At 36.3% G+C, this 24,616-nt stretch overlaps 1 protein-coding gene and 1 long non-coding RNA gene across 3 annotated transcripts; both read right to left on the bottom strand.

The window, feature by feature from the left end:
• Positions 1-8,223: 8,223 nt before the first annotated feature.
• On the bottom strand, positions 8,224-10,646 carry LOC121773702 (exo-alpha-bergamotene synthase-like). Of its 2 annotated transcripts, none has more exons than XM_042170611.1 (8): positions 10,544-10,646; positions 10,365-10,472; positions 10,032-10,287; positions 9,568-9,943; positions 9,267-9,485; positions 9,041-9,179; positions 8,705-8,950; positions 8,224-8,624 (listed from the first exon to the last, which is right to left on the bottom strand). In XM_042170611.1, the coding sequence occupies exons 2-8, from the start codon at positions 10,449-10,451 to the stop codon at positions 8,331-8,333; spliced, it is 1,617 nt and encodes a 538-aa protein (XP_042026545.1). In that variant the 5' UTR covers positions 10,452-10,472; positions 10,544-10,646; the 3' UTR covers positions 8,224-8,330. The 2 variants fall into 2 exon arrangements, with proteins under 2 accessions (XP_042026545.1, XP_042026544.1); XM_042170610.1 differs by having other exon boundaries at positions 10,365-10,481; positions 10,544-10,573.
• An 11,121-nt stretch (positions 10,647-21,767) lies between these two features.
• Positions 21,768-23,396, bottom strand: LOC121775560. Its single transcript, XR_006045151.1, has 5 exons — positions 22,957-23,396; positions 22,526-22,648; positions 22,388-22,448; positions 22,077-22,313; positions 21,768-21,963 (listed from the first exon to the last, which is right to left on the bottom strand). It is a non-coding gene; the product is annotated as an uncharacterized LOC121775560 (long non-coding RNA).
• Positions 23,397-24,616: the final 1,220 nt, after the last annotated feature.

The following is a 24,616-nucleotide window of genomic DNA, read 5'->3' as shown; positions in this document are numbered from 1 at the left end:
CTCGCATTCGTACTTTGCTCGCACATATACAGTTCATGTTCTCTCACATCTTTCGAGAGGGCAACCGACCAGCAGACTTTTTGGCAGGTAGGGGGGTCCAGACCCTTGCCATCACCTTCTTTGATGCGGATTCAGCGCCTCGGTATTTGAAGTCGCTCGTCAGGATGGACCAGTTGGGCTATCCGAACTTCAGATTCAGATATCGAGATGGATGACTTCTTCACTTGGTTCGTGGTTTTGATTTATGGTTTTTTTATTTCCTTTGGATTTGGCCCGCTTTTGGCCATCATCCTTGTTCTTTTTATGATGTATAGCTTTGTTATGTTTATCCTCTCTTTAGTTAGATGGTTAGTACCCGGTCGGTGGGGATACCAAAGTATCTTTGTTAGCTCTTGTGTTTTGTATCTCTCGTGCGGACCGAGTCACTTTTGGGCTCGTCTGATGTATGTGCTTTTGGTGATTTTTGATATATACAGGTTGGGGGTCCGCCTTAACCCCCCGCCGTGATGGTGTTTGAGGAAAAAAAAAGTCACTAATTTGGTCAATTCACGTTTGACGGTTAAGTTTAACGGGAAATGTTAACTTTGGACCAAAACATATTATTTGGGACAAAAAAGTAACAAATTTAATGTAAAGGACCTAAAAGTTTTTTAGATTAAATGTAAAGGACCAAATTTGGACTTTAGTCATTTTTATATGGTATCAGAGCAAGCCGTCGACTGCGAACCAAATTTTGATTGAAAAAAATGACTGATCTGTATATCTAGACTTTAAATTTGGGCTAGTTTAATAGAGAGCTAGTCTAATCCAATAAAAAAAATTAACCCCGGCAAGCTTCAACCTGAGATATTTAAAAGAGGAATGTTATAATATCTCACATTGGTGGAAAGAGAGGACTAAAACCACCCTATATAAGGCTCATGAGGCACTCCTTCCATAACTAGTTCGTTTTAGGATAGAAACCTATAAATTTCTAACTAACATTAATTCTTGGATGCTTCTTACACTGTTGATAGTCATATGAAATGACATGTACATTAATTGTGATTATTCATGTGTACTCTTCACATTATACTACATACCAAACATTCTGCCCTACACCCGCCAATGGAAATAAATAAGGTTACAGGAATAAATTCTTGAATGTTTCTTATAGTCATGTGACTCATGTGTACTCTTCCCATTATAGATATTCTACTACTAGTGCGAATAGTAAATTAATGGCAAAAAGTAGGTATTCTACTACTAGTGCGAATAGTAAATTAATGGCAAAAAGTAGCGATGAAGTGGAAAAGTTATACTCCATCCGTCCCCTAATAGGAGTCGTTGTTTGACCGGGCACGAGTTTTAAGAAATGTAAAGAAAAGTTGGTTGAAAAAGTTAGTGGAATGTGAGACCCACTTTTTATATTGATTTTATAATAAAATGTGAGTGGAGTGAGTTAGTGGAATGTGGGACCTACTACCATTTATGGTAAAAATGAAGAGTGACTCTTAATGGGGGACGGCCCAAAAAGGAAATTAGCGACTCTTATTCGGGGACGGATGAAGTATTTATTTCCTAGTTAATATGAATAGTAAATTAATGGCAAAAAGTAGCGATGAAGTGGAAAAGTTACATTTATTTCCTAGTTAATATAATTAGTAGATGGAAAAATATTAGTAGTAATTGTTTTTTCTTCTACAAATTAGGTTTTCCTACTTTGCTTATTTTCCTTTTAGTTATTTTCCTTCTAGTTTTATTTTCCATAAGTTTAGGATTTCCCTTTGCCTATATAAAGATCACATTGTTGAACTAAAAAGACAGACTTTTGAATATTAATTTTTCATTGAGTTTTATACAAGTTCTCAATAAGTTTGAGTTCTTTATCTACCAGTTCAGTCATTCTATACGTTTCTGCGTATAGAATGACTGAACTGGTAGATAAAGAACTCAAACTTATTGAGAACTTAAGGGTATAAAACTCAATGTAAAATTAATATTCAAAAGTCCGTCTTTTTAGTTTAACAATGAGACCTTTATATAGGTAAATGAAAATCCTAAACTTATGGAAAATAAAACTAGAAGGAAAATAACTAAAAGGAAAATAAGTAAAGTAGGAAAACCTAATTTGTAGAAGGAAAAACAATTACTTCTAATATTTTTCCATCTACTAATTATATTAACCAGGAAATAAATAAAATCAAAAATATAACTTTTCCAATACTGCATCATACTCCCCTTCTTGAAAAAGACTCGTCCTTCCTTGAGTCTGCTTTATTGAAATGTCATCCTAACTCATTCAAAATTTCTCCCACTACAACAGTCATCATGCTAGTTAATTCACTGGGATCTGGTCTCCAAAGTTTTAGTACAGCCTTATGTATTAATCCATCAAGTTTTCGGTCACGAGCTGCAGATTCATCATAGAACTGAAAAGTGAGCTTGTGGCTGCTAAATGGATAGTCTCCTCTGGCCTCACTAACTCCAGCCCATTTGTCGATAGAGTGGCACTGGTGCTTATTAATTGAATCAGATGCTGGATTGCTCCTAAAGTCTTCAAAGTTCCTAAGCCAACAAATTCCCAGCCATGAACTGAAGGAGGTGGTTTTCCCCCTTCAACCTCGTCGTACTCCTCATCATTATGGATGGCACCGCCCTCGTCTTCGACAGCGTCGTCAAATTTCACGAAAGGAGGCGAAGATTTGCTCATCATTCCAGGGAGCTCATAAAATATATCCTCGTCGTATACGGGCTTATTATATACCGGTAACGACAATATATTGCTGTTACTATTCTTCGATGGTTCGGGGAGCTCATAGAATATATCCTCGTCGTATACAGGCGTATCATACGTCGGCATCGAAAATATATTGCTATTACTATTTTTCGACGGTTCATCCGCATCATATGATGTGAAGACGTCGCTGAATAATGGATCGTCCATCGAACGACGCTCCGGCGCCATAGACCTCATCGGGTTGGATTTCCCCCGACGCTTCTCCAGTCGCGCCAATCGTCGCTGTAGGTCTCGAACCTGTTGTCGCAGATCACCGTTCTCGATGTCGCGCTAGAGGTCTAGAACTGTTGTCTCAGATCATCGTTCTCGATGTCGCGCAGATCACGCTGTCATACAGCCTCTTCGTTTGGGAGATATCCACATCCCCCACCACGACCGCCGCTACGAGCATCGCCACGTCTGCCGCCATGTCTACGTCCAGCCATTGATAATCAACCTGGATCGTGATACCAAATGACGCAGAAACATATAGAATGACTGAACTGGTAGATAAAGAACTCAAACTTATTGAGAACTTAAGAGTATATGACAAACTCATAGTTTAGGATGATTTTAAAGGTATCTTTCTTCTTTTTTTTCTTTTATGCACAACTAAATATCTCATTCAAACCACATGTGTTTATGCACTTTTCACAAGTAAGCACACTACTTTTCTTTTTACCTTATCTCTCCAACTCTTTTCAAGAAATATAAACTAAAATTCACCAAAGACCGTATGGATATTCCCCTTTATTTAGCTTCCAAAGAAAAAGGCTTTAAATGCTCAAAGTGGCTAGCTAGGGAAAAATATTTTGAATAAGGTCCTAAATTTGGATATATAAAGTAGTTAAGAAGCATGACCTAACGTCCTCTTTTATCATTTAAACACTATATAGACTTAGGCAGACTAGGAGCCAGTTCTAGAAACAAATACATGAATGCAGATAAATCACACAAGAAAGAAAATATAGCTCAAGTCTCACAAGGTATAAGCATGATTCAAGGTAAACAAGCAATTCATTAATTATACACCTTTTTACAAAACCTTCAAATCAATGCATCAAGTCAACTCAACCAACACATAAACGAAATTTTTATCATAGGCAACTCGATCTGATGTCCCTAAACATGAGTATTTCTAAGTTTTCTGTGTTATGTTCATGACAAGATTCACCTCGGGTTTATTAAATAAAATAAAACTAATAAAAATAAGAAAAAAACAACTAAACTCACGGTCCACCACTTCATCCCCCAAACTTATTCAAAACTAAGTTAAGAATAAGTTTGTAAAGTCGGTAGGGACGTGAGTAAACTAAGAAAACACATTAAACTAAAACAAAATTAAATAAAAAAATAGATACCGATGCCTTTTGAAGCTCATAAGTTAGCCCCCATTCTCGGGACTTCCTTTGGGATGCCTTTTGTACCGGAGCGGATGGTAATCCATTGTTGTGCTTCTTGCTCTCCTCAAATAGCAACCCTTGTAAAACAGATAAAAAAATCAAAATAAAACTATACAAAATATTATACTCTAAATTAGTATCATCAACTGTTCTACAATATCAGCTTAAAGCAATAATATTCCCCGGCAACGGAGCCAAAAACTTGATACACTATTTATTAGCACTAAAAATACTTGTAAGTTTACAGGGTAGATCTAGTATAACTAAAGGTCAGTACCGGGATATCGAACACAGGGAATAAGATTGCAACTGGCTATCACATACTAAGCGTCATATACTATCTAGAGACACGGAGTTTTGAGTTTTCGTTTTATAAACTAGACATAAATATAAACAAATATAAAAACAAAATAATACAAAGCAGGCTAAAGAAAGTAGAGTTTTAGGATCCAACTACTACGACCTAGTGATGATTAATCTCACGGAACCTTTACCTTTATGTGTCGCCAGGATTATTAGGAAAGTCGCGATTTTCAGATAAGCCCTCTCTCGAGTGCACTTATCCAGTAGATTAGACTCTAACTATCAAAGTCTCCTTCCAATAGATTAGATTATAACTCCTTAAGTTTCTAAGACTCAAGCCCTCACAAAGGGTCCCCTCTCTCGAGTGCAGATAAACCTATGTGTTGTACTCGTTCCTTTTACCACATAAAATTAGCTATCTCTCGATTAATCTAGTTAGACGGACATAGTTCTAAAGTTGGCCAGACAAAAGAACAATAAAAGCACAAGAACAAGCAAAACAATCACAAGAGCTAGAAAAATGTTCAATTCAATAAATCAAAACATATTAATAATAGTTTTCACCAAAAAATCTACAAATGGTGTTTAACTACTCATAGACAAGTAGTAAAAATAAAAATAAAAGTATAAGACATGAAAGAAATTGATAAAACCCAAGGTTGAATCTTCAATCTCCAGTCTTTTCTTGCCTGGATCTGCAGAGCTCCGCTCCAATGGAAGATGGATGAATTATGTATGGAATATGGAATGAAAGAAAGTGTACAGAAGGAGTAGGATTGGAGGCTCTGAGATGAGGATTATGAATTAGGTTTAGGACTATTTATAGGCTAGAAAAAAAGTTAGTCTTGGTTATTTTCGTGCCCTACAAGAAATGAGAGAGATTTGGTTTCACAATTTAATAATTTATTCTCTTTCTTGAATTTCCGCCTAAATTTCCGTCAGCTTTGACTGCATTGCGCAATGTTCGTAGAATTGTAATAACTTTCTCTACAGAACTCCGATTGAGACGTTTAAGGTATCCACGCGAAGCTCTTTTGAAGACGAAGAGAATGACATGTAGTAAGCACTGATTGGACTTCAAACGTGCTGGCAGAATGGGCTCGAACAGAGGCTGCTACACCTTGGCCTTTTTGAATCTTTTTTCTATCTTTTTCTATCATTTATCAACAAACACATTCAAAATACCAAATGTATAATATATGCAATTTAAGAACATAATTTGCATGATTGACATTTAAAATTAGTCAAATCTTGCCCTTAAATACATGCAAAATCCGTGTTTGTCAGTGATTAATCCATGTTTTTGTTAAATTAAGGTGTTTATTATAGGTTTTCACCCATTTAGTCATCAATTAGATGAAGTAATGAGTTTGTTGGAGTTTTGAAGTAAAAACAGGTTAAAACGGGCAAAACGGAGCGAACAAGGTGATTCCAAAGAATTCGCCCGGTCGGGCGTTTTGCAAAGATTGTGGGTTCCAGAGAGAACGTCCGGTCGGGCGTTTTGTTATTTGTGGATCGCCCGGTTGGGCGTTTTGTTATTTGTGGATCGCCCGGTTGGGCGTTTTACACAGACTCTTTATTTTGCTGATTTTCACTCTGAATTTAAAAGGAGACTTCACACATTTGAGTCCGAACTCCCACACTACCAAGTCAAGAGCTGAAACAAGAGAATGAAGAGGATTTGAAGGCCAAGGAGCTTCTCCTCTCAAGAGATTGAAGGAGAAGACTCCCCACCATCAATCCCACCTATAGGGAGTTCTAATTATCTTTCTATTATGTTTTTTTTTTATTTCCTTTGTATTTCCTTTTGTTTTGTCTTTGACCATGAGTAGCTAGATTTCTTTAGGGATTTGGTGAAGTTTGTATAGAATCCATGGGTTGAACCTTGATTTATGTTTATCTATCTCTTTGTGTGGTTTTGTTGGTTATTGAGCTCTTATTATCCAATTGCTTAGCTAACAATTTGATATATCTTGTTCTAATTATTGTCATTGAGAAATGCTTGATTAGATTATTAAATAAACAACAGCTACGTGCGTTACATGTGATCGAGAGATGCATGAGCTAGAGAGAGGGCTTGGGTCCGTAGAATTAGGGAGTCGAACTTGAAGTGTTGGGAGGAGACTCCAACAGTAGAGTCCAATCAACGTGTTAGATGCACCCGAGAGGGGGTCTATCCAATCGTCCCGACCTTCCTAACCACGCATGAGACCCAATAGATGAACATAATCCCTAGGTGACACCCGTGATCCATAACAAAAGATCCATATCCCTACCTTTCCTATATTGTTTGAAAATCTTTATTTATTTGCTTTCTTTGGTTATTTGATCTTAATTGTATTTATTACTAAGTTTATTATTGTCTTTAGGTAACAAAAATCAAAAACCCCATTCATTAGTCTAAATAGTGTTTGACATTGCATCATAGTATTCATTCCAGCATTTAGTCTTCGAGGATTGATAATTTTAACTTGTCACGTGCTACATATCCCGTACACTTGCGGGTGACGCTATTGATTGCTAAATTAGCACGAGTCAATATAAAAATTAATATAAAATTAATATTCAAAAGTCTGTATTTTTAGTTCAACAATGAGACCTTTATATAGGCAAAGGGAAATCCTAAACTTATGAAAAATAAAACTAGAAGGAAAATAACTAAAAGGAAAATAAGCAAAGTAGGAAAACCTAATATGTAGAAGGAAAAATAATTACTTCTAATATTTTTCCATCTACTAATTATATTAACTACAAAATAATTAAAACCAAAAATATAACTTTTCCAATACTGCATCAAATAGTTATGAAGAGTACTCCTAGTAGTTTCCTATATTTTAGAGTCAAACTGTGTAGATGTAAAATACTCTCTTCATTCCATAATATGAGTCCTATTTAGTTTGGGCAGAATTTTAAGAAATATAAAAAAATGAGTTGAATAAGTTAATGGAATATGAGTCCCACTAATATATACTATATTCGTTCCATAGTAGTGGAGACATTTCTTTCCAGCACGGAGAATTAAGTAAAATATGTGTAATGTATTAAATAAAAAGATAATAAAGTAAGAGATAGGAAAAAGTAGAGAAAATAAAGTAAGAGAGAGGGAAAAGTAGTAAGAATAATATGTTGATTTTTACTAATAAGAGAAATGACTCCACTACTATGGAAGGTACCAAAATAACAAAATGACTCCATATAAAGGCTAAAAGTCTTTCATACGTTTCCAACAATCCTCGTCATTGATTAGAGCTCTACGAGCCAGTGGCATATCTATAATTTTTATTTGGGGGTGCTTTATTTACTTACAAAGACTTTGAGCTTCACATTTTTCTTCCATTTTTGTTAGTTGTGAACATTTCGTATAAGTTTGTTAATTAAATGTCTTATACAAATATAAATATAGCAATTGCACAACATATTAAATCACTTTGGAGCCTAAGCCTACAAGTTCAAACCAACTTTCCAGCAACCATTCATAAGAAAAATGCATATGCATGCATAAAGAGTAAAACATGCTCTGAAGTGAAAGCACTAGAGAGAGATGCAATAGAGGCTAAGATGAATGCATTAACTAACTAAAAACAACACAAGAGTAGTGTGAGTTTATAAAAGGAGAGATGTCAATGTATCTACGAAGATCAAATGATCGATAATATCGAATGAAGCCGAGTGCATGAGCTGATTATATAAAAACCACTTGTTTGATTTATGCGAAGAGAGAAACCACACTTGATAATTATACATTATGTCGGATACATATTAAGAAGAAGCATATGTTGTAACATGAAATTATCAACAACCAGTTTCCTAAACTCATACTTATTGAAATACAACATATATATGTTTATAGCTGCTGCCGTAGGAATTCAAGGCATCGAAAAGGGCTGAACGACAAGGGAAATCAAATTTTTCTTGGTTTCGGAATGGGGAAGGCCGAAGCCATCTCCATGCTGATAGATGCAGAGTGAGATTCGTCCAAGATTCATGGCTGTCTGCCCGAAATTCTTTATGGGATTCTCCATCAATATCTCCTTGTTCATTCGCTTCAGTTCCGTGTCTATCAGCTGCTTTATATGCTTGCGAGCATCCTCCTCAGAGCATCCCGTCTCCTTCATGTAGCACTCCATTGTTTTAGGAACATCCCCTCGTTTCATTTCGTACTGTTCAAGAACACACTATATTCATACATGGATGTATTGAGGCTTAAGCTATATTATAAATTAGTACATAGCTTTCTTACAGATGAAGTTTCCAAGTCATCGGCCAGACGAAGAACTGTGGCTGGCCAACGAATGATACCAGGATATTGATTTAAGCTCTTCAATTCCTTCTTGTTGATAGGATTTGTGGTGAAGTAGGCATAAAAAAGAAGTAGAGGTCCAGAACTGGAAATCCATGCTATATTTAGGTACTCATCTGTGGTTGGGACATAACCACTGTGAAACCAAGTTGCTTCTAAGTAGTAAGCTCTACACAGTTCTGCCCACTGAAACAACAAACAAACATTACTACCAAACTTCCTAAAGACATTATCATAATCACAGTATATATAGATGATAGATACACATGTTTTTACCAGTTTCCTCAGATTTGAGATAACATTGAAACCTTGGTCTCTGAGTATATGATAAGCAAATTCATTCACAGAATTGAAGAGAGCTAAGATGCAAATCTTCATGTATTCTGGAAGGCTGTCCAGTGAATTAATATCCCACCTGAAGGTAGTGGCATTTATGTGAATTGTAGCAATTAATAAAGACTAATGTATGTTGATTATGAATGAAGTAAGCAATCAAACTAACTTCTCAATTGTGTGAGTGAACAATTGAAGTTCTTCCAAGGTTCCATATACGTCGTATATGTCGTCTATTATGGTGATCATAACAGCAATTTTGCTCAAAATCTCCCTTGAATATCCAAGATGAGGCTCCGGAACGAATCCCAGAGCCCACAAGAAACACTCTGCTAACCTGTGCCTAGCGAATCCCAGCTTTTCTGGCAGACCAGTCTCTCTATACCAACTGAAATCGTAACTCATCAGCAATGAATGCTTCGCTTCCAATCTTAGTAAAAAGTACTATAAACTACTAGTACTAACTTTACCTTGACAGTAGCTTGAGCTCTTGCTGGTATGTTGCTTGTACCATGTTATAGTCCAGTTTAGCCAGCTCCACCAGAGTAAGGTTTGCTTCAGATGTATTCTCGTACGCTTGTATGAACCACCTGGCTTCTAGCTTTTGCAACCTCCAGTGCAGAGGAACCTCCAAAGCATGCCTCACTTGCTCCCTCAGACGTGGCTCTGAGATTTGCTCTAGCCTTCGAGCAAGATGATTCAATGAGAAATCTTTGGCTAAATCCATTACGTTCTCCCCTTCCACGCTTAAATACGAAGCTTCATACAGTGATACGAGCCCTCTCATGTCTTCACACAGGGAGGCCTTGAAATTACTTTCCTCATCCATCAAACTACAGAAAACCTCTGCACCAACAAATCCATTTAGGATTAGTTAGTTAGTTAAGAAAATATTGTTATTAATTAATTTAGTTTCATTCAAATGTGTTATAACCTTGAGGAACGTGATAACCATGCTGTCTGAGAAGTCTGAATTTGAGAGACGTGAAATGCAAGTCCTTTTCTAACCATTCTTGTGCCTCATATATCTTCTCTAACATATTTGCTATCTGCTCCTTGAAGTGGCCAGATAGGCCTAGTCTCGTCACATTGTCGATAAGGTGAAGCTGGTCGAGCTCATCTTCAGTTATGTGGATCAGTATTCTCACCAGATCTTTCAGCTTCTCAGCTTCGCAAACGTACTTCTCCCCCTGCATGAATCAACACATTGTGTAAAATACATTCAATGTGTTTGTGCGTGAATTGTGATTAATGATTCTAGTTTTACCGTGTACAGACTTTCGAACGACTGAATGTAATCGTCGTCCCAGATACTGGCTTCGTAGTTTGCAGACCTCCTAATCACCCCCTCCATGATTGATCAATATATTTCGATCTAAACAAGCTGGAAATAATTAATCAGAAACAACGAGTTAAATAGAGCTAAAATGATGAAGCTTAGCATACCTGAGTTGAGATTCAGAGATCACTATTTCACAATTATCAAAAGATTTGAGTATGAGGCGGAGTCACAATGTTCAAAGCATAGGCATGTGAAGCAGCTCGAAAACGAGGTTAACTCAGAGAAACATAGTACTACAATGGTTTAATAATAATGCATGAGTGATGAGATTTGCCTTAATATTAGTTGAGTTGGAGGGGATATATATAGATTATAATAATACATATACCACTCATAAGATTTGTTTGCAATTGAAAAAGTTACAATATCCCATATTCGATGTAAAAAGAGAACTGAAACCATTACCTCATAAAGTAAGTATTTTGGGTCACTTCCTCTATTGCTAATTTATTTTAGGATGGATCCCTTTGGATGTTTATCATGGTATTGGAGTAAGTCTTCAACTATGGGCCAAATTTAATTGACATATCAATAATTATTATTCATGTGTACTTTTCACAATTATACATATACTAAATGTGAATAGTAAATCAATGGTAAAGAAGTATTTATGAAAAAGAGTCATTTTCATAAATTCAAATTCTAGCTGTAATTAACAATTAAAACATACCGAATATAGGCATTTTTGCCGACTACTAGTGTTAATATATATGGAGTACTTACTACTACTATTGTTATAGTTATAAGCTTGAGAGAAAACGATGCTATTTAGTATACATCAGACTTTAAATGATATTATCAACAATAACTAAGTTAAAAATTATACTACTTTCTTAGAGTAGTAACGTTTTAATAAAAAAAAGTTCTATCGACGTCTAAATAAATACAAATTGAACATGAATTGGCGGTGTAAATGTTGCCACTTAATTAAAACAATATCGTTTAACTTATGAAATATTATACGCTCTAAATAAAATTATTTTTCAAAACTTCTTTTGCAAAATTTAAAAATAAGTTTCTGAAAGCATAGCTTCTATCAATATTTTTTTTCTGCATCCACTCCCCACTCCTGATTGTATGTAGGAGTTGACACCTAAATAAATGAACTTGATTTGGGTGTTTTTTATTTAAATTTGATTCTAAAATCAAATGTCATTTTGTGTACCATTTAAATTAGAGGAGGGGACTATATATGGAACAAGATTAAAAATTTGGTGTCAAATAAAAAAGAAGAAAAAAAAACAGCATGGGGGTGATGTTAGAGAAAGATAGTGTGTGAGCCTGTGAGGTGTATTTAAGTTAACATACGTCGGCATGTATATTCTCTTTAGTTTTTATTGGTATTCAATTTGTGGAAAAAACTACTCCCGTGGCTCCATCCATGATTAAATATCCATATATAATTGACATGAATTTTAAGAAATTGTTTGACTTTATAAAATAAGTGAATAGAAAAAGTTAGTTCCATTTTTATGTATTAATTTTATAATAAAATGTGAATGAAATGAATTAGTGGAATGTAGGTCCCACTTACCAAATACAGTAAAAGTAATTAAATATTTTTGATAGACGAAAGAAAAAAGAAAAATAAGACATTTAATAACGGATGGAGGAGTATAACAAATTAACAATGCATAAGTTTGTGTATTTATTCACGAGTTTTAATGTTCATGTATTTATGTGTAGAGATTTGCGTATGATTTATAGTTACAAAATACATTTTCGAAATCTAAACATATCATCTTGGTTATTGGTCGATATATAAGATTAATATATCTTGGGTCCAAGTTATTGTGTTATTCACATAAATATGTAATCCTAAATTATGTATACGGTGCATGTACCTATTCCATGTTAAAAACGAGAAGAATATCTATACAACTCGGATTCTCTAATCTTTGTATCTATGCACAAGCTTACTATAATTGGCTCCAAGTCATTGTCAATTCTCAAACTCATTAAAAATGAAAATGATAAGTTTTGTATCAAAATTTCGTGGACGAAACTTGGTAAGCGATCAACTTTTGTGATCTGTGGCGATTATCCTTAGATCCAATAGAAAATATTGCACAACAAAATGTAGGAAAAAAACGAGTGAAATTTCAAAAGGCTAGGCCTTTGGCTTTTCATATGGTGTAACCTCCAAATGCATTATGAGATCTCTAATGCCAAGACCTCTCATATGGTCACTCCTAGCCTATATAAGGCATGTGGGTTTGAGAGATGTGGACACACAAACAAAACATTCTATCTTCTCTCTAGCTCTCAAGCATTCTAGTTAGCTTTTTAGGAGCATTGTCTAGCTCGATTCTCGAAACTCCATCAAGTTCGCCGGTGCCTAGCGGGTTTGAGGTGCTTCTACACGCTAGGAGGAAGTCGTTTTATCTTTGGGGGCAATACGCCATTCCGTGAGCACTAGCCGGGGCGTAATTTGTCTTGCGGAAAGAGGGTTTTCCTCGACTCGACTTATAAATTTGGTGTGCTTTATTTCCATTGTAATTTTCATTCCTCTTTTTGTTGCAAAGTTTCCTTTCGATTGTAATAGTTAGAGTACCGCCTGTACACGGCTTGGGAATTTCTTCCCACTATTTCTAATAGTCGCAAGACAAATTATTGTACTCTTCTAAGACAGGGTTATATCAATCGAAGTTGGAGAAAACATGAGCTTCAAAGCTGGAATGAAGAAACGAACAGTACCAATGTTCATGGGCTATGAAATGGTTAATTCCTTGAGATCTATTCTCTTGAGAATTGTGTTTATCGTTTGTCATTTGACAAGCAAGACCAATTTAGACTTGGTGGTAGTAATTGGGATGCATGGGTTGTTGAATATACCAATACACATATGGTTCAATATAATTGTGTACTTATTGGTGGAGGCAATATTGTGCAAATTATTTGAACGTGTTGTTATAAACTACAAAGATCACGAGGTGGTCGCAATGGTCTCCGACGTGAACCATGGTAACAATCCAAATGAATGGTTTGTTGATACGGGTGCCACATGTCATGTGTGCTCCGAGAGAAGCGTTTTTTCTACCTACAAATCTGTTGGAGGTAGAAAAGTACGTATGGGAAATCAAGCCTCTTCTAAGGTGGTTGGTGTGGGTAATGTGTTCCTAAAATTAGGATCTGGAAAAGTTCTTACCCTTAAGGATGTACTGCATGTCCCAGACATCCGAAATAATTTGGTGTCAGGCTCACTTTTAGTAAATCATGGATTTTCACTAGAATTTGAGTGTGAAAAGGTTTTATTGACCAAGTATGGAAAGTTCATAGGTGAAGGCCACCTAGTGAATGGACTTTTTGAGCTGAATGTTACGGTCATTCACCGTGGAAAAGGAATAAGCAATAAGGAAGATGACACGTTCTCTTATTTGCTTGAGAGCTCTGATTTATGGCATAATAGATTGAGACATGTAAATCTAAATGCTATAAAAAGACTAGTAAATCTTAATTTACTAAAAGTAGATAAGTTTAACTCACAAGAAAGATGTGAAGTGTGTGTTGAAGCCAAAATGGCTAAACTGCCGTTCCATTCGGTAGAGCGAAGCATAAAACCTCTTGAATTGATCCATACAGACGTATGTGATTTGAAATTTGTGCAAACAAGAGGTGGTAAAAAGTACTTCATCACATTTATAGATGACTGCACAAGGTATTGTTACCTTTACTTATTAAGAAGTAAAGATGAGGTAATTGAAGCATTTAAAGACTTCAAAAATGAAGCCGAAAATCAACTTAATTGTCGAATTAAGTGTGTTCGAAGTGATAGAGGTGGTGAGTATGTAGCGCCGTTTGCAGAATTATGCCATGCAAGTGGTATAATTCACCAAACCACAGCTCCATATTCACCCCAGTCAAATGGAGTTGCTGAACGAAAAAATCGAACACTTAAAGAGATGATGAATGCTCTGTTGATTAATTCTGGTTTATCCCAGAACATGTGGGGGGAGGCTGTGTTAACAGCGAATCATATCCTGAATAAAATTCCACTAAAAAATAGGGATGTGACTCCTTATGAGTTGTGGAAATGGAAGAAACCTTCATATTTATACCTCACAGTGTGGGGGTGTTTAGCGAAGGTAGAAGTGCCACCTCCGAAACAAGTTGCAATAGGCCCTAAAATAGTCGATTGCATCTTTATTGGCCATGCACTTAATAGTAGTGCCTATCGTTTCCTAGTCCATAGATCAGCTGTGCCTGGCGTGACTGAAGGAACAACGATTGAGTCAAGGAATGCTATATTCTTTGAGAATGTTTACCCTTGCAAAAGGCAAGAGGATCGTTCTAGTGAAAGAATGATGGATGAATCCACTAGTTCTAATCCTCCAAAAAGGACGAGGTCAAGTCCTGAGGATGTTGAACCAAGACGTGGTAAAAGAGTTAAAGTTGCTAAAACATTTGGTCCCGACTTCATAAATTTTATGTTGGATGACGAACCAAAGTCATTGGCGGAAGCTCTGTCTGGCCCAGATGCAGCGTGGTGGCAAGAAGCTATCAACAGTGAAATTGAATCCATCATGAGAAATAACACTTGGGTGTTAGTAGACTTGCCTGAAGGCTGTAAGGCTTTAGGGTGCAAGTAGATTCTGAAAAGGAAATATAAGCCCGATGGTACTATAGATAAGTACAAAGCTCGCCTAGTTGTCCAAGGCTTTAAGCAGAAAGAAGGGTATGACTTTTTTGATACCTATTCACCTGTTACGAGAATCACTTCCATTCGGGTGCTTCTTGCGATTGCTGCTTTGCACAATCTCGATATTCACCAAATGGATGTGAAAATTGCGTTTCTGAATGGTGATCTGGAAGAAGAAATATATATGAAACAACCCGAAGGGTTTGTTGTGCCTGGGCAAGAGCGTAAAGTATGCAAACTGGTAAAGTCATTATATGGGTTGAAGCAAGCACCATTACAATGGCATTTAAAATTTGACAACGTGATGTTGGCAAATGGATTCACTATCAATGAGTGCGATAAGTGTGTATACATTAAGAACACAGATAACGGTTTTGTTATTTTGTGTCTTTATGTAGATGATATGTTGATTACGGGCAGCAATAGTGCCATTATCAACGAAACCCAAAATATGTTGAAGAGAAATTTCGACATGAAAGATATGGGTTTAGCTGATGTGATTCTCGGAATCAAAATTAAAAGGAATCATGAGGGAATTGCTCTGACACAATCTCATTATATTGAGAAAGTGCTAAAGAAATTTCACTCGTTCGATTGTGAGCTAGCTAAGACTTCATTGGAACCCAACGTGCATTTGAGTAAGCACACGGGTGAGCCTGTAGCTCAAGAAGAATATGCAAGGATCATAGGGAGTTTGATGTTTATCACAAACTGCACCCGACCAGATCTTGTGTGTACGGTGAATAAGCTGAGCCGATTTACGAGCAACCCAAGCAAGAAACATTGGAAAGCTCTGCGTAGGGTTTTGAGATACTTGAAGTATACTCTTAACTTTAAGCTGCAGTACACAAGATATCCCCAAGTACTTGAAGGGTACTGTGATGCAAATTGGATCTATGATTCAAAAGACTCGTTCTCGACCAGTGGTTATGTGTTTACTGTGGGGGGTGGTGCTGTTTCGTGGAAGTCGGCGAAACAAACGTGTATAGCTCGATCCACCATGGAATCTGAGTTTATCGCATTGGATAAAGCAGGGGAAGAAGCCGAGTGGCTCAGAAATTTCCTAGAATGTATTCCATGTTGGAAGAAGCCAGTGCCGACAGTAGTGATATACTGTGATAGCCAAGCAGCTACAGGGAGAGCACATAGTGGCTTATACAACGGTAAGTCTCGACATATTCGTCGGTGACATAATACCGTCAGACAATTGATCACAAGTGGTGTTATCACAGTTGACTATGTAAGGTCAGTTGATAACTTAGCGGATCCGTTAACGAAAGGTTTAAACCGTGATCAATTGCATAAATTGCTAAAAGGAATGAGACTGAAAACCACATCTTAAAAGATGATTATAGTGGTAACCCAACCATACGATTGGAAATCCCATGGGCTTGGTTCAATGGGAAAACGAAGCTATATGAATCTAGTTGTAACACTCGGAAGATTTTTAATCTTCGCCCATTCTTTAGAAAGCATTGAGTGTTGTAACCTGCATGTGGTAGGAGGCTAAGTTTTGACTTTTAATGATTCTTGGAAACCTCGAGGGGGTGGGTATTGCAGGATACCTGGAAAAGAATCACCTATATAAGTGAAGAAGTGTGGGCCGCTTCAACAAGTGAATCACTTATGAGTCCAAAGTGGTGTTCCATGGCCAGTAAAGGACACAAATGTGAGAACTGATGAGTTTGTAAATAATATTGTGTCAATATTATTGTCTCGGTATACACTAAGGAGGAATGGTTCAAGGAATCACGTCCACCAAGCCGCCGGTATGCCCGATAGTGTTGACTATGGAAAGTTCAAAGCCACAGGCTACTATTCCAAATGCAATATTGTTTCTCGAGAATTGAGCAAAAGAGTCTGCATACATGCATTTGTGTCTGGTTTTGGTTTGAGCTTAGCGCTCTAACCAATGTGGGGGATTGTAGGAAAAAAACGTGTGAAATTTCAAAAGGCTAGGGCTTTGGCTTTTCATATGGTGTAACCTCCAAATGCATTATGAGATCCCTAATGCCAAGACCTCTCATATGGTCACTCCTAGCCTATATAAGGCATGTGGGTTTGAGAGATGTGGACACACAAACAAAACATTCTATCTTCTCTCTAGCTCTCAAGCATTCTAGTTAGCTTTTTAGGAGCATTGTCTAGCTCGATTCTCGGAACTCCATCAAGTTCGCCGGTGCCTAGCGGGTTTGAGGTGCTTCTACACGCTAGGAGGAAGTCGTTTTATCTTTGGGGGCAATACCCCATTCCGTGAGCACTAGCCGGGGCGTAATTTGTCTTGCGGAAAGAGGCTTTCCTCGACTCGACTTATAAATTTGGTTTGCTTTATTTCCATTATAATTTTCATTCCTCTTTTTGTTGCAAAGTTTCCTTTCGATTGTAATAGTTAGAGTACCGCCTGTACACGGCTTGGGAATTTCTTCCCACTATTTCTAACACAAAATTCAAAAACAATTTTGTACTCCATCCGTCCCACTTTACCAGTCCGGATTTACCATCTTTGGGTGTTCCACTTTAGGAGTCACGGTTGGAATATTTCATAAACGATAATAAGCCTCACATTCTAATAACTTTTTTCCACTCACATTTTAATATAAAACTAATATATAAAAGTGGAACTCATATTACACTATTTTTTCACCAACTTTCCTTTATATTTCTTAAAACTTGTGCCGAAATTAAATGAGACCCCTAAAATGGGACGGAGGGAGTATTTAATTATATTTAAAGACGAAAAAAGAGTAACAAAGACGAAAAATGATTTCCCTACAAACAAGGGTATGATTTATAACCAAATAAACAAATTTATTTAAACAAGTACGTAAAACAAAGCAAAATCACCAAGAACAAAAGAAATATAGCAAACATAAACCACGCTAGCAAATCAATATAAATGTAAGACTCGCGTATCTCTTAGACGAAGAGAAAAAAGAAACATACAATGAAGTTACATCATCAAATCATCGGCCATTGGTTGAAGGTAGGAATGTCAAATTGTCAATGCAATTCAGAAACCCGTAAACTGACCCGAATACCCAGTAACCTGAATAGGGTTAGGGTTGAAAATATCTAACTGATAAAAGTTCAGCCCGATTAGTCCCCATCGATTATCTCGTAACATTTAGGGTTAGATTTGTAAACTTCTACCACGATAAAATTTTAATATAATTAGTTCATACTAAATTAATCAATAATCTGAATAGAATTATCCAAAAATTCGATAGACCAGCCGAATTAACATCCCTAACAATAGAAGTACCTTGCCTCCGAGGCTTACATATGTGGGATCTTCCCAACAAAAGAGAACAAAGCAACAGTATCTCTTTTAATATATCAAAAAATTATTCATTACTTATCAAAAATTTGGAAAATCTGAAGTAAAATCTTTCGTGGAGAGCGTGAATTGGACGGTGTTCATTCTGCCCCCTTTTCTAATCTCAACTTAATAAATCATTCACAAACCCGATCCATTTCGTCTATGTTGATTACAATCTATATCGATTCTCCCTATTTCAAGTTCATACCATTAAACCTTGAAAAGGCCAATTTTGAAGCGATTTTTATACTGTACTTTTTTTTATAAAAAAATAGTTAGGATAGAGGAATTAGCATTCATATTCTTGTCACATGTCCAGTTAAATTAATTAATACGAACTATTTATTTTTAAACATTTACTATTCTACGTCTATAGTAACACATGATGTTTATTATTTCCATTATATGTCATGCAATTATGAAATTGATTATACTTCGAGGCATTCTTCAACGGACGTAATTAGATTTTGGACTTCATCTAAGAAAATTTTTCTCTTGTACTCCTTCTATTCGTGAATAGGAGCATGTTTTTCTATTTTGGTCTGTACGCGAACAGGAGTCCCGATTCACTTCTAGTATAAATGATATATAGACTCACATTAATTCCATTAACTCATTCTCGTAACTTTTCATTTAAAACTAACATATATAATTTCCATTAATTTTTTTTCACTCACTTTTGTTAACATTTCTTAAAACCCGACTCATAAATAAATGAGACTCATATGCATGAATGGATAATTAAAATTGAACACGTAACCATAGGGGTGCGTTAGGGTGACACCACTCTTAAAGTGACAACGTGACAACAAATAACATGCAATCTGCAATACATATGCAAACAATTCAGTATATAGTTCCAAACAGTATAAGATACGAAATCAGAGCACTATGGCGACTCCATAGTTGAAATGACAATCTAGTCAAGCAATCTGCGATATATAGGCAAACATTCTGCGATACATAAGCAAGCAATACGACATATGGTATCAAGCAATCTGCGATATGAAATCAAAGATGATCAAGCAATCTACGATACATAGGCAAGCACGTCTGCCACGTGGCAGGCTAAGGTTAAATTTGCTTCTAAATCTAACGGTTGTCCTTAGTGGTACAATGTCATCTTAAATGGTGTTGTCATTTTAACACTGACCCGTAACCATAATTAAACAAAGGTTGACTACTATTTTAAAAGAGTAGTAGTAAAATTTTTGTGTTATAAATTTGGACACGTAACCATACTAAAACAAAGGTTGACTACTATATTAGAAGAGTAGTACGTATTAGGGCAGGACAAAAATATCGAAATACCGGTCTTATCGTACCGAAAAAATATCGAAAATATCAAACCTTTGGTATACCGTGATTTTCGGTACGGTATAATACCTTACCGAAATCTTTCGGTAAGGTAACGGTATGAATTTTCATATACCGCGGTATACCGCTTCATACCGAAATTCGGCATGTACCGTAAATTAATGTATATACCGTAAAATATAAATATAATAGTATAAAATATACTTTATATATGTCAATCCGATCAGTCGAGGCATAATTTTTCTTACGCTATTCCCTCAATATTGTTAAAACAATAAAGTTGCAAATTCTAGAATTGTTCGAATTTTATAATTTAGCAAATTCATCTCAATATTTTATTGTCTACTCCAGTTTACACGCCTTTTCATCATTTATAATTTTTAAATCTAGAGTTGTTAGAATTTTATAAATTTAGCAAATTCAAATCAATTATCATGCATACTAAGTTAGGTAATTGGTGTCCATGGTATTTATTGGTTTAATTCATACGATGTATGCATACGAAACTAGCATACTCAACTGAACAAATAAATTCGACAACTTTAAGAAATGTGAATATATATCTAAAATGTGAGAGATAATCATTTAATTTGAATAAGAAACGAGAAAAACCAGAAGAAACAAAATCACGCTTAACATAATTCATATTACTATACTAGATAAACGATACAAACGCGATGGGATGACGAAACAAGAAACAAAATCATATTTAACATAATTACAAAAACCATAATCCTATAAAATATTAATATATTAGAGATAAACGATCCAAAGTTTTCTTCTAAACTATTCCTCACAGTGAGTTTCATTTTCAAATAATAGCACTTACATTATTTAGTCAATTAGATTGGAAAAACAAATTTATGATGTGTGGTTCACAGTGAGTGCCATTTTCAAACATAGCATACACTTGACAAATTTTTCCATTTTTCTACATTGTCCTTGAAAATTGGAATCGTCGAAAACTATTTTTGTGGCGCATTAAATGAATATTCTATATATGCAATATATAAGTCTACATATTACACAAAACTAGGACTGACAATTTTCGACACGACACGATAATCTGACACGAATCCGCACGAAATTATTGGGTTGGGGTCAAGTCTTATTGGATCCGTGTCCTTATCGGGTTGACCCATTAAGAACTCGATAATTTCGGGTTGGGTTCGGGTCGGATGCGGGTCGGATACGGGTAACCCATTAAGAAATAATAATATTATTTTTATTATTATTTATAAAAATATATATTACTTTAATTTTTTAATTTCTTATAAATTAGGTTTAAATTTTATAAAACGAATTTTAATTGTGTAAATTAGGTTAAAAATTAAGGTTTAATCATGTAATATTAGGTTTTAATCATGTAATATCAGGTTCGGGTTGTTATCGTGTCGTGTCAACCCATATTATATCGTGTCGATAACGGGTTCGTGTCGGGTGCGGGTCGTGTTCGGATTTGAAGGTAGCAGGTAGGGTTCGTGTTCGGATTTACAGTTTCCTTAACAGGCCGGGTTCAGGTTAGGCCTTATTGAGTTGGGTCATTATCAGGTTGACCCGATAACGACCCAATCCGCACGATTTGCCAGCCCTACACAAAACTAGTAATGTCGACATTTTGAAAATAAAATACTGCATGTCAAAAATATCAACTGTACTAGTACTAGCTGGATCCATTTGATATCTTATAACGTAACAAAATATACTTCAGTCCAAAACATTGATAATTTTACTTTATATGCATACATGAGAAAAATGTTTACAACAATTTTGAGCTAATAATATGCATACATGAGAAAATTGTTTACTAGTATTAATTAAAGAAATTCTATTAGCGTAAGACATATTATGCCTCGACTGATGCTCTCGGATTGACATATTGTCACCATTGATAAAAAAGACTCTCTATTAATATGTAAAAGGTCTTAAGCTCACTAGGCATAACCGTAACACCCCGACTTTTGACATCTTTTTAGCTCTTATCAAAGGACATTGAATGGCTAGACGATTTTTTTTCGCATAAAGTTGCAACAATTAAAGGAGCATTTGGACGTTTACGATCGATCAATAAGATTCTCAAATTTCATTTAGTACAAAGGAATTCAACTCCAAATAAGCAATCAAGTCCATAATGATATAAAGTACAAGTATTGGGCTATGTCTAATTTCTCTTGAGCCCAAATTCTTTTATGCTCGGCCCAATAGCTTGAAGATCAGCCACTTCGAAGCCCATCCCTCTTTTCCATTTCCTACAATAAGAAACCAAGACTCATTAATTCCCAATAGATCAAAGTTACCTGCAGCTTACTCGATGGAGACAATTAGGACACTCATGCTTTTCAGAAGCTAATAAAAACTTTACCCAATCAGGGCAAGTCTGCCCCTGCATCCTTTTCTTCCACTCTAACAGTTGCAAACCTGCAACATTCAAACAAGGAGGAGTTATTGAAGATGAGTACACCTACACAAAATGTCAAAAGTAGTTAACAAATAGCCAAGGAAGAGTTGGCTGTCCCTAATCAAAATCTTGACCAAATCCCAATAGGTTGCAAGAGCTGCAACAAGAAAGCAATCTCCATTTAAGTCCTTGGAGTATAATCTGCAGCCAAAGTACTACACAATTAATACCAAGGAGGACCAGCAAGAATAAAACAAATATGACAAACCTCCTACCTGTGAAAATATTTTTCCAGCTCCAACCTCTCCCCTCTTGCAACGAGAGCTTCAGAGTGTCCTATACATGAAACAAAATCAGTTAGGGGACAGCCCCTTGATGTTGTGCAGTGCAGACCCAAAATGAGCATGCTATACCCAAAGAAGACTTGAAAAAGGGAGCCAACTCCTAGCTCAAAATAGCTGATCCCCACCTGCACAAAATCTGCTTCCAACATACTTAGCAAGAAGCCAAGAGAGCTCTCTGGAACCCCAGTCAGCCTGCAAAGGCAAGGTAATCATCTCACCCTTCCTTATAACTCCATTTCATTCACATAGAACAGCACATCATAAGAACCAAAGCATATCAGTAACAACTCCTTTAAGCTAATCCCTCACCCTTGCTCAGCTTTTGAATCATAAAAATTTAAGTAATAGCATCACATCTCAGTAAGCTTTTAGTTTTATAGATGTTTTGATAAGGAACCAAGCTTGACATAACAAGGATAGTAGAGCACCTAAATTCCTTTAACCTCTTAAGTAAAACTTAGCTAATTGTAAAAGAAATAAGAGAGAGAGAGACTTAGAACCTAGCTGCTGCTCGGGAAATGATCGCAGACAGCCCGACAGAGGTGGTTGGACTGGGGCGTAGCGGGGGTGATGCTGCAGCGAAATGAGGGGCGAGCGCCGACAATGGCTCACGGGCGAAGCACGGTGGCCCCAAGCCGAGGGTGGCGCATCGAGTTTGAAAACTATGTGTGAGGAAGAAAAGAGAGATGGGATGTTTAGGGATTTAAGTTTTGAATTAGGGAATGAATGTGTGGGGGAAAGGAGACGGCGAGGAAGGCACTTCGACGCCGGTGACGGGGAACCGGCGGTTGGAAGGAGGCGACGCTGAATTCGCCGGAGAGAGAGAGAGAGAGAGAGAGAGAGAGAGAGCTAGGACACGCTGCTGTGTTAAGGCGTGAACGAGGGAGAAGATAATTGGGGAAAAATAGAGGAAGGCCGATTCCCATAGTTTTTGCATTAAGCTACAAGAAATGTTGGGCCATTTAATTACTAGTGGATGGGCTAAGAAGGCTTTTGACTTGGGTCAGAATTTAATTAAATGGACAAAGTAAAGGGTTTATTATTTGGGCCTGTAGATTTAATAAAGAAGAAATGTGCTGGATTAATGTGACTAAGAGTTGGACTTAATTATTTTGGAGCGGCTGTGAAAGATCGAACAAAGATGGGGACGACGTCCAACGTTCGCGGAATTAAGTTAAGCTTTCCCGAAATAATTAATTTAAGGAAGATTTAGTTTTAATTAATTAAAGTTTTCTAATTTAATAATATATGAGTTTCTAGAAATTCTCTCAAGACGAACGAAAGAATAAAAGGAATTTAATAGGAGACAAGCTTTCCAATGAGATATTTGTCTTGAGTCTAATTAGTACTCCCTCCGTCCCGCACTACTCGCACATTTCCTTTTGGGCACGGAGATTAAGGAATGAGTGATAGACAAAGTCAACAATTACGGCTGTAGGTATAAATTGTTACTAAAAATGGAAAGAGTGCAAATAACTTGGGACGCCCAGAAAGAAAATAAGTGCAAGTAGTGCGGGACGGAGGGAGTATGTTGTTATGTTTATATTTTTCACAAAGGACTATCTCCGCGAGTTAAGATCAGAGCGAGAAATTCAAGTTAAGGAAATTAAACGAGGTGGTCTTTCCTATCTTACATATGATGTTATGTGCGAGCTTTATGTTTAAAGTACAGTTTTATGAAAAGTATTTTGTGGGCTTTCTGTCTAGTTTTCAGTTGTTATGAAAAGTAGTTATGTGGGCTTTCCTATCCTACATATAATTGTGGGCTTTCTATTTACAGTACAATTTTTACGAAGAGTATTTAAGATATGATGTTACGTGGGCTTATCAGTTACTATACAGTTTTTACGAAAAGTATTTTATGTGGGCTTTCGAACTAGAGTATTTTTATTTGCTTTCCTATCCTACATATAATTGTGGGCTTTCTTTCCTATATGATTACGTGGGCTTTCTTATTCAAAGTATTATGTGCAAGCTTTCTACTTAAGATTTTATGTGGGCTTTTCTAACCTACACTATTATTGTGGGCTTTAGGCCATCCACAACGCTGTTCCTATACCGTTCCTATACCGTTCCTTAAACCACTATTTGAGGGCCCCACTGTACTTTTTTCCTCCATTCCTTAACTAAGGAACGGAACCTACAACCCTTCGTAATTTT

This window comes from Salvia splendens, chromosome 17 (genome assembly GCF_004379255.2).
Source record: "Salvia splendens isolate huo1 chromosome 17, SspV2, whole genome shotgun sequence".
Taxonomy (NCBI): domain Eukaryota; kingdom Viridiplantae; phylum Streptophyta; class Magnoliopsida; order Lamiales; family Lamiaceae; genus Salvia; species Salvia splendens.
This window is presented reverse-complemented; position numbering and strand designations above follow the sequence as displayed.